General features: G+C 31.9%; 1 protein-coding gene across 2 annotated transcripts; it reads right to left on the reverse strand.

Annotated features, from left to right (window-relative positions):
* Positions 1-2,139: 2,139 nt before the first annotated feature.
* Positions 2,140-4,849, reverse strand: LOC114185939. Of its 2 annotated transcripts, XR_003604935.1 has the most exons (5): positions 4,645-4,849; positions 4,202-4,272; positions 3,061-3,842; positions 2,466-2,974; positions 2,140-2,382 (listed from the first exon to the last, which is right to left on the reverse strand). XR_003604935.1 is itself a non-coding variant. In XM_028073906.1 (3 exons), exons 2-3 carry the CDS (start codon positions 3,829-3,831, stop codon positions 2,525-2,527), a joined length of 1,221 nt encoding a protein of 406 aa, XP_027929707.1. In that variant the 5' UTR covers positions 3,832-3,842; positions 4,202-4,849; the 3' UTR covers positions 2,140-2,524. The 2 variants fall into 2 exon arrangements, 1 of the variants encoding a protein (XP_027929707.1); XM_028073906.1 differs by having other exon boundaries at positions 2,140-2,974; positions 4,202-4,849.
* Between the last annotated feature and the right edge of the window lie 6,251 nt (positions 4,850-11,100).

Genomic DNA, 11,100 nt, shown 5'->3' on the forward strand with positions numbered 1-11,100 from the left:
CCTCACATCCTACTTCTACCTCAACCCCAACTTCTTCCTGACCCAGTTCTTCATCCATTCTAGGACTAGTAATAAAATGAACTACCTCGGGCTGACAAGGAATGTGCGACATATATATCTACTTTTTCATTCCTATCCTCCGCATACTTAGCCAACGCTAATGCCTTCTTATCGTCACTCAACAATCTTAGATTGTTTAACAACGTCTCTTTTGAGGACCAATTCCATTAGATTTAAAACGTGGATGAATGAATTGAGCAAACGTTAGATGGGGGACTAAAACCAAAAATTACCCATACTTGAGGGACGAAAAATATAATTAACCCTATTTATTTATTCTTTGCTAATAAAAAAATCAAAGTATTACACCTTCGAAAAAGAGGAATTATTAAGAAATGCACTTTTAAGCCTAATTTAATTTATAAAATATATGATTTTCAATTTAATAAATTTTGTTACGGCTAATTCAAATTTTTTATGTAATATTTACATTCAGTTACATACAATCAATCAGTCATATCTAGATGTGTCAATTTGGCCTAGCCCATAGGGCTTGGCCATAGCCCATGTGGGTTAAGGCCAAAAAAGCTCACATCGAAAAAAAGTCCACATCAAAGAAGCCCACAAGGCCAAAAGCCCCACAAAATCCTTGTAAGTCAGGGTCAATCCATGGGCTTTCATCTTCAACATGAAAAATATATTATTATCTGTGGGACAGACCCAACGACTCGGATAAGCACAACGACCCAAAGTTGCCCAACAAGCACGACGACCTAGACGAGCTCGATGACCCAAACGGGTCCGATGACCCAAACGATTCCGACAATCCGAATGGGCCAAACAACCTGAACCTACACGATAGCACGGACAGCCCGACAATCCAGACAGGCCCGACGATTCAGACAGACCAAACAAACCGGACAAGCACAACGACCCGGATGGTCCCCACCAGCCGGACGGGCCCGACAAACTAGACGGCCTAACGACCCGGACAAGTGTGAAGATCGGACGGGCCCGACAAAATGGACGGGGTCCAACAAACCAAACTGACCCGATGACCAAGATGAATCTGACGACCATAACGGGTCCAACGAGTCAGAAGATTCGGACGGGCACAACGAACTTGACAGGCCAAATGACCTGGATGGGCCTGTCTGGTCGAGCTTAATGACATGTACAAGCATAACCACTTGGACGGACCCGACAATCTGAACGGGTCCAATGACCAAGATGAGTCTGACGACCAGAACGGGCCCAATGAGTCGGACGGGTCAAACGATCCGGACGGGCCCAACAAACTTGGCCGGCCAAATGACCTAGACGGAGCCGTCCAAACCATTGGGCCCGTCTGGATAGTCGAGGTCATTCAACTCGTCGGGCTCGTCCGTATTTTTGGACTTGTCGGGTTATGGAGCTTGTTCAGGTCGTTAGACCCGTCTGGATTGAGTAATCGATCCCGTCGGGGTCGTCCGGTCCATCCAGATCATTGTGCTTGTCCGGGTCGTCGGGCTCATACAGATCATCGAGTCGTCAAACCCGTCCGAATCTTCGTGTCCGTCTAGATCATCGGGCCCATTCAAGTCATTGGGTCCGTTCGGGTTTTCAGGCTCATTTGTGTCGTTGGGCCCTTCTGGATAGTTGGGCTCGTCCAAGTCGTTAGGCTCGTTCGGATCGTCAGGCTTGTTTGGGTCATCATGAACGTTAGGTCTTCAGACCCGTCAAGTTTGTTGGATCGGTTTGGGTCTTCGAGCCTGTTCGGGCCTTAGGGCCCGTCTAGGTCGTTGGATTCAAACTTGTCCGTATGATCAGACCTGTTTTGCTCGTCGGGCCTGTCTGGGTCTTCGAACCCATCCAGGTCGCTCAGCTTGATCTTTGACTCTGACTTGTAGTATTATTTATGGAGTCTAACCCACCTTAGCCCTAGTCCTAACCCATTAGAGAGGGATATTTGAGGGCTAGAACTTTTTTTTGACCCTCTCATTTGGAACCTCTCTGAAAGGGACTTTACGAAGAGTAAGCCGAGCCCGCCCATGAGCCAAATTCACATCTCTTCTCTTCAATTATTTTTTATAAATAGGTTCCAGATCTGAATGTATGAACGTTAATTACAGGAACAGATCGCGTTAAAGATTCCTATAAAGGACATGTACAATTTCCATTGAATTTGAACCGACCTATATATTCTTACATTATTTAAAAGATACAAAGGCCAATAGTGATTTACAGAGTCAATTATATACAGCTCATCATGGGTATAGAAGCAAAAGGGAACTTAGAAAACTGATGCAAAAATTACATCACCAAAATTCTTGTATACATGTCAAATTCTCAGAGGCCCTGTGTCCATAAAGTAAAAGCTTCTGATATAGGTGTTCGTATTTCCTGAAAAATCGAGGGATTTTATACTTTGATTTCCTACATAACAGTTACACAAAACATGCACAAACAAAGAGTTATCAGATTACCTCAGGAAGCTGCAGATGACGATGTATGTACATTGTCAGATTCAACAATCGTTTCCCACTTAAGGTACAATGATGTTGTCTGGGGAGTGACACTGTGCATGAAGTTTTGCAATAAAGCTAGACCGTGAAGTCACGTTCTTTTTGGAAATGGTAGGTAAAGTGCGCTTAAGCCAAGACTCTGATGGAGCTTTTAGTGAAGGTAGGACCAAAGGAAGTCCAAAGCAGCTTGCACCAGATGTTTCTTGGTGGCCAGATTTTGTAAAACGTCGATTGATATCCAAAGAACACTCTTTATCACCCCCTCTGCTATTGGTCTGAGAGGTAACCTTATTTACAGAATCTACATACATTGTTTTCTCACGAACATGATTTTCATAATCATGTTGAGTGCTCTCATAGGATACTATTTTTCTGCAAACTCTTTGATGTGGATGAGTGCCATGTCTAGATTTTACAAGAACATCCAAAATCTCTTTTTCTTCTGTAAAGCCACAGGTAGTTCTAACTTGCTGCAGAATAAGAAAATAATAACAATTAACCGCACCTAAAGTGAAACAATGGCAAAAGAAAAAAGTAGATAGAGTCAAATTAATACCCCTTTTGTAGATCCAATGTGAGAAGCACCTGATTTATCATGCATTCGATGAGCTGCATTTCTTTGATCCTTATCCATTCTTAATCCAGGCATTGGATTCAAAATGCAGAACCGAGGAAACAGCCCACAACTAGTAGTGTTGGATTTTTCGTATTCATTGCATTCATCACTTTCTACGTTCACTTCTCTCTTTTTCTGTTTTTGCTGTTCTTGTCCAACGAGTTCCTTCTTGGACACATAACCAATCATGAAATCACGAGCTTGTAGATGATCACTTGAGAAACTCCCATACGATTGAGCCTCTTGTTCCTCCCAACCACTCAAACCAGAGAAACTACAGCTCGTGAAGAATGACTCACTCCTGGAAAGAGTGTCAAAAGCATCTTTATAGGATTCATCTCCATCATCTGAATAAGAACTTTCCTTCTCCATATTTCCATCTTTTGAATATTTTGGTACTCTTTTATCCAGAGATGCAACCCTCTGAGAGTTGGAAGAAAAGGAGCTTCCGGTTCTCGACTCAGTAACTGATTGTGTCTGTAACTTGGTTTCATCTTTGGGTTTTCCTGGGACTTTCTCCCATACAAAAGGAACAGTTCCAGCATTCCTCACTGGAACCGACTTTAACTCTGATTGGTAATGAGTTAATGAGTCATCAGTTTTGCTTCTGCGGTCTGCTTCATTGGCCACTGTTGATGAGAAACGCCTCACTGATAAAAGTGGCTGGTTAAAATTCAACTGCTTTTCTTCCATTAGGTCTTTCAGTATCATGGAATTAGCTTCTGCGATAAAAATGATAAAACTAAAGAATCGTAGATTAAAGAGAAAAATATGTTCCAGTTTTATTGCGATCCTTGATATGACAGAAAATTTGTCACAGTTGTAATTTTGTCATGGTTCTTGATATTGCAAGAAATCGCAGACAAATATAGCTGAGCATTCATCAAAAGCAGTCACGTCATTCAAGAACTAGGACCAAGAAAGCTTTGATGCTTCTTGCATTAGAGTATAACAAAGAAACACATTTTTATTTTCTAAACAACATTCACTGTGTCATTCATCATAATGTACAGAAACCAAGAAACGCCAACAAATACACATACACACACGAACACGGAGAGAAAGAGTTCAGGAAAAGAACCTTGGAAAGAAAAAATGAGTCGGCCCAGGAATCAACCTACTTTCTTCGTTTGGAAAGCTAGTGAATAAAACCTGCAAAGCAATTTCGTGTCTTGCACAAGGACATGAGATAAAGAAGACAAAGAAAGAAAGGAATTGCTTTCAGAATAACACATAAACTATGTTGTACGCTTGTGTTCGTTGCTTTGCAGCAGAGGCGAGTAAATCCTTCTCTAATCTCTATCTAGTGTAGCATTTTACTTTGTATGAAAAAGAAAAGATAAAATGTAAATTTTATATTAGGGAAAACATGTGTGGGATCATGTGACAGAGAAGCCAGAGCAGGGATAACCATGAGTCTGGTGCATATCAATCAGTACACAAAAAATGATACTGTGCATGAAAAGAGTTGAAAATCACAAAAAGGCTTCGATTGTTGAGGGAAGAATAATGTTTGGTACAAACCTTGGTGAGAGTAACACAGATAGAAGATAGAGCAATATTAATGAGTGATGTGATTCAATACGATGAGAGAAGAAAATATATGAAACGTGTCAATTAACTGTTTTCTTCTTCTTCCTTCTGTTTTATTTTCTTGCTAAATGAAATTAGGAATATGCTAAATCCAAATCTGCGGGATAAGTTTTTGTTATGCCAATGATGATAAGAAAAGAAGAGAAACCCACGCACAAAGTAAATAACATATGCTAAAAATATGATTCTTTCATCCGCGTATTATATTTAAATTTTCCTTAATTAAACTAACCAACTAATAATTTATGTAGACAATACAGAAAATTTGGCGTTATAGCTATTGTTGTTTTAAAAACCGAACATAGATTTTCATCATGAATTGTTGAATTATAGATATGCCTCTTCATCCGGTTCCTGAAACTATTGAACGGTAGATTCCTTCTATATACTAAGAAAATAAATATACAGTTAGAAAATTAATTTCATTAGAAAACAATATGTGAGTAAAGAAATATAATATTTACTTCATGAATTTGCTAGAGCTCGCATGTGTAGCTGCAAAATGATGTCACTTGTTACAGGTGTCAACACGATAGAGCACGTTTCCTCACTTGGAACTTTAGAACTATAAATAATCATACTTTCTAATTATTTAAAAAATTATTTACAAATGACTGGCCCAGTAAAAGGATTTGGGTTTGTTACTTTTTGCACCTGTTACTTGGGCTGTTTCTTACCAAATAGAGAAATAGTTCAAATGTTATCTTAGAAGTTAAAAGTTATTATTTTATCGTTTGACAAAATTATTAATCAATATAGTGATAAATACAAAGTTATAAGGAGTTTAATATTATTATGTCGATAGCATATATTTCCGATAATTGTAATATTAGCTTTCTAATTGATTTAAACTCTTGCCATTTTTTATTACAGTTTTTTGTTTTAATCTTTGAAATTGCATTCTTATTAATCATGATTTATGTTTTAAAATATTGTTAATCAAATTTGAAATAAAATAAATCAACACACTTTTAAGTAGATGCTATTGAGAAATTAATTTTAAGATATTTTTTATGAAGTTTTTGACTTTACACAACATTTATTGCACCTAACATTTATTCTAGTTGAATTTTGTATATTTGGATTTAATTGAGCTTTAACTGATGTCAGTTAATTCTAAAAGTTGGATGTGGTTTGATATAGTACATTAAAAACTCAATTTGAAATTTGAAGAGCAAAATTTAGCAATTACAAAGTGTAATTAAATATTGTATTTATAAAAATATTGTTTTACACATTTTTCTAACTTCATTTTCGTTAAATTTTCTTTAAAATTAAAAGATAACTAAGGAATTATATATTGAGAGAATACAAGTTTAAGGAGTGGCCAATGAAAATTAAGTCAAACAACCTATTATTTGGTAACCCTATTAAATGGATCGTTTTAGTGTATGCTAATATAAAAATTATTGGTGTTCAACTTTGAGAGAACTAATTAGAATTTGTTAATTATTCGGTTAATTAAAATTTAATTCTCAGTCATACCTATAAAAAAGTTGCCAGCTCGGAATGCTCTTCCAAAAGAAAGAAAGTAAAACTCTACTCCTAAGATATTATGTTGAATACTTAAATATTCTCTCTCTACATGTATTGATTCACTTATCATTGATCAAATTGCAAACTTGTGTAAGAAATTTCCAACCTACCTTAATACTTTAAAATTTACTTTCTCATCATTTCACATTTGACATTTGTTCAACAACCAATGTATGAACACCGACAAACTTAGTCTAAAAGTTTATCATCGTAGTAATAAGCTTGGAAAAGCAAAATAAAAATGTTTTCATCGCGCGACATGCGTTTGAATGGAATATTTTTTTGCCTCGTTTTGCATTTTATTAGATCGGTTTCATATTGATTCTCACTATTTTAATAGTTAAAATCTGATATATTCACTTTAAAAAATAAATAATTATATTCATTTGGTGTTGGTGTAAGCAAAGTACAATTAACGTAGAAAATGAAATATGAATTATTCAAGTTTCTGCTTGAGTTGGTTTGCTAATTTGACTTGATAACCAAGCCATAAAATTTAATTAATTTAGAATTACTTTGTCAAAATCAGAAGGGACTACCAATTAATTGATTAATTAATTAATTAATTAATATATGACTTATATCACACTTTTGGCATAATTAGAAGTGACAACCGACGTTGGTTGAACATGGTTTGAACTACGATTTTAACTCACCCAAAACATGTTCACATTTAACAACTAATTATCTTTAAATAAAATTATCATTAATAAAAAATATTCATGTATAAAAAGTAAACGAAGTACCCAACTTTCTTTTTCAAAAGAGTGATTGTGATATTTTTGCAACACACATCTTATTTTTTCAATTTTTCCCGTTATTTGTGTATTGGAATTGAAAACTTATGAGAGACAAGGTTCTATATTGTCGTGTTTTTAATTTTAATAATTTTTCAAAATCAGAACCCAGAAAATAACCTAAATGCCTCCTTCAACCTAGAAATGAAAATACATAGATGTTAACAACGATTTTTCTGACACGCTTTTAAACATACTGTCGAACAATTATTCTTAAAATCTATTGAAAACTACAAAAACATAAGAAAAAAATGTGACCCCAAAATATATATATTTTTCAATAATTTTTATTCCGGCAGTAAATAATGTACACAGAGTGTATCAAGGATATATAAAAGAGAATGTATTTAAACGTTTTTCTTACAAAATAAATTAATAAATTTTTTGAAATTTGAGAAAATGTGTTTTAAATATAAAGGAACGTTGATAAAAGTTTAATGATAAAATATTATCGCTGTAACATTGATTCACTTTCATCTAATTATAAATTATCATTAATTAGTATTAGGTAGGTTTAACATACGGAAGGTTTCCGTTACAAAATCTCAACTGAGTCCTCAATTTCTAAGTTATTCCAATTGGGTTTTATTTTTTAAAAATTATTTTAATTTGGTCATTTTTGTTAGGGTATCATTGACGACGTTAACTGTGTGTCATGTGTCACTGATTTTTTTATTTTATTTTTTTTTACTTTTTTTCTTGAGAAAATAGCTTACATGTGTCAAATTAGGATTTTGTCACGTGTCAGCTTGTGATTTTTTAAAATTTTTAAATTTAAAATTTTTTTAATTTTTAAATTTAAAAAAAAACTGTCTTGTGTCAAAATATGTTTCTGTCACGTGTCAATCATTTATGTGAAAAATTTCAATTTGATCACTGTATTTGTCATTTTGTCTTAATTTAGTCCTAATTTCTTTTTAAAGTTGAGTGAGTAATTTCATTCCTTCCAAACTGAGACCAAGTTTATCTTTTATATTAATATTATAGTTATATTTTTATTATAATAGATATTTTTTAACTAAATTAAGTTTATTTAAATTTAAATTTTACATTGAATTTTGTAACTTATATAAAACTATTTTAAAATTTTACATTTGAATTTATAAAGTTGTTTAAAAATTATTAAAACAATTTTTTTAAATAAAGTTAAATGCAAAATTTAAATTTAAATAAAATTAATTTGGTTAAAAATATCTATTATAATAAAAATATCATTATAATATTGATATAAAAGTTAAATTTGATCTCAATTTGAAATAGATGAAATTACTTTAGTTTACAAAGAGATTATGACTAAATTGAGACAAAATAACAAATACATGGAACAAATCTAGATTTTTCACATAAATAATTGACATATGACATAATCATATTTTGACACGTGACAGTCTTTTTTTATTCAAAAATTAAAAAAATTAAAAAAATCACAAGCTGACACGTGACAAAACCCTAATTTGACACGTGTCAACTGTTTTTTCACGAAAAAAAAGTAGACAAATAATAAAATATTTTAAAAATATTAAAAATATTTTAAAATAATTTATGAGTTGGCACATGACACACAATTAATGTCGTTAATGATGCCCTAATGGAAAGGACCAAATTGGAACAAATTTTTAAAAAATAGGACCCAATTGGGATAACTTACAAGTTAAGGACCCAATTGAAATTTTGTAACCAAAACGGGGACCTTCCGTGTGATTAAACCTTAGTATTACAAATTTTTAAGATAATTATTGTAAACTTTAAATATACTTATTATATGGAATAATAGTATAAATTATGTATTGTGTAAGGATCCTAAATAAATTTACTAACTACTAGCTTAAATCGATACTAAAATAATAATCAGAAGTACATAAGTGTAAATTTATATACTAAGTATTTAAAATCCTTCAAAATTACGAGTATACTTTTTTTAAAAAATTATAAAATTTTATGGCTGTGAAAGGAATTGTCAAATACATGAGTATAAAATGTATTCAAACGTTCATTCCTATTCAGTAACTCACAATTTCATTGTTGATCTTAATACTACTTGTGTGATTCTCTACCCTGATATAATATACGATTATTGTAGGTAGAAATCACATCCAAAAAAATAAAAGGGTAAGCTAATAAAATTATAACCATCACTAGCATAATTCAAACTATAATTTATACAAACATATCTTACAGAAACATTCATAATGCATGTTTTCCCACTCAACAATTCAAAACATATCATCACCAAAAAACCCTCACATCTCAACCATCATGCATAGCCTCCATGGCTCAATCAATAATAATAACAAAAATCAAATGTCTATCATACAAGCATATCTTACACGACCATTCTCATTCATCATTCATAATAGGGTTAAATATGTTTTTGGTCGCTCAAGTTTCAGTGAATTTTGAAATTAGTCCATCTTCGAAACTTTATACCAATTTAGTCTTCATCTTTAGAAATACGTGGATTTAGTCTTTCTTACCAAATTTTGTTAGCTTTATTTGACATTTTAAACGTATTTTATGATAATATTTTGGTTAACATTGAAGCGAAAATATGTCAAACGGTGTAAACAATTTAAATGCTATCATAAAATGTGCTTGAAATGTCAGATAAACTTAACAAAATTTAGTTAAAAGGACTAAATTCACGCATTTTAAAGATGAAAGACTAAATTGGTCAAAAATGTTGAAGAGAGACTAATTCCAAATTTTACTAAAACTTGAGGAACAAAAACATATTTAACCCTTCATAATATAACAACACGCATATTGTACATTCAATATCACTCTCATTCATCATGCACGGTATATCCACATACCCCTATCTTACATTTCATGTCACTCTCCTCCATCGTTCACAAATTATAATTATATACTATTTTAATCAAAAGACAAAGCAAAACCACAATTAACCCATCTTTGAATAGAAACCGAGCCTAATAATAAATAGATTACGATCATCATAATAAGTGATTATAAAATGTTATTTATGCACTACTAATCACTTTTTAGAGTTCAAAAGAATACAAAATAAATTTTAATATTTTATAACGTAAAATATGAAGAAAATGTAAAATGATATTGATATGTTAATTTAACATATTAAATGAGATTATGTAAGATTTTGAAATTAACACTTTTATCATTTATTTGTGGATTCACAAATGTTAGTTGTCAATGTTTTATTACTAGGGATAATGATATTTTAACCCATTTTTCTTTGACTCACTTTTAAATCACCATTCTCGTCACTCTTATATCATTTATTTTGGTTTTTTCTAGTGATGTGATGATTTAAGAATGATTAAAGTAGTGAGTTAAAAATTGGTCAAAAAAAATAAATTAAAATATCATTATCCTATTACTAACTTTATTTTTTTCAAATTGTTAGCAAGAGATCGAACATACCTTTATCTCATTTTCCTTCTATTTAACCATTAAATTACCTTATCACTGTTCACCCAAATTAATCGTCAGTTTCACTATTATTAATTATCATGCACAACTTTTCTTTTATAGTATAGTCATATAATGTTTTTAGTTTATTGCTATTACTCAATTAAAAGCAAGTTATATATATATATATATATATATATATATATATATATATATATATATATATATATATATATATATTGTCTTACTAACATGATTATGCATAACTTTTTGGCTATAATATTTTTTTTTTTGAACAAAATTTTACATATAGTGAAACTGGTTTATTTGGTTCGAATAAATTTTTTTTTTTAACATTGCTTTAGCTAAAGTTATAAAAAAATAGTTACAAATTCTTAATCAATAAAACCTTATTGATCTTAAACCTATCAGTAAACACTCAAACTTCCACATTTTTTTTCTTTATCACTTGTTACAATATATACATGCATATAAAGAGAACCAAAAACCTTGATGAAACTAGAATTCAAATAAGCATTACTCTGTTTAGGTACACCCAGAAGAAACACTGTATTTGGGTAGTTTTTTTAGTATTGCTGCTTCAACTTTTCCAAAAAGGAGAAGTGTGGAAGAACTTTTATTCACATCGAACTTTCCATGTGTA

Source organism: Vigna unguiculata, chromosome 5 (genome assembly GCF_004118075.2).
Source record: "Vigna unguiculata cultivar IT97K-499-35 chromosome 5, ASM411807v1, whole genome shotgun sequence".
NCBI classification, from domain to species: Eukaryota; Viridiplantae; Streptophyta; class Magnoliopsida; order Fabales; family Fabaceae; genus Vigna; species Vigna unguiculata.

Excerpts from the sequence above, each read along its gene's own strand:
- LOC114185939 (XM_028073906.1), bottom strand. The coding sequence starts at position 3,831 with ATGATACTGAAAGACCTAATGGAAGAAAAGCAGTTGAATTTTAACCAG. Across the intron at positions 2,975-3,060 it reads ACATTGGATCTACAAAAGGG|CAAGTTAGAACTACCTGTGG; the intron begins GTATTAATTTGA and ends CTTATTCTGCAG.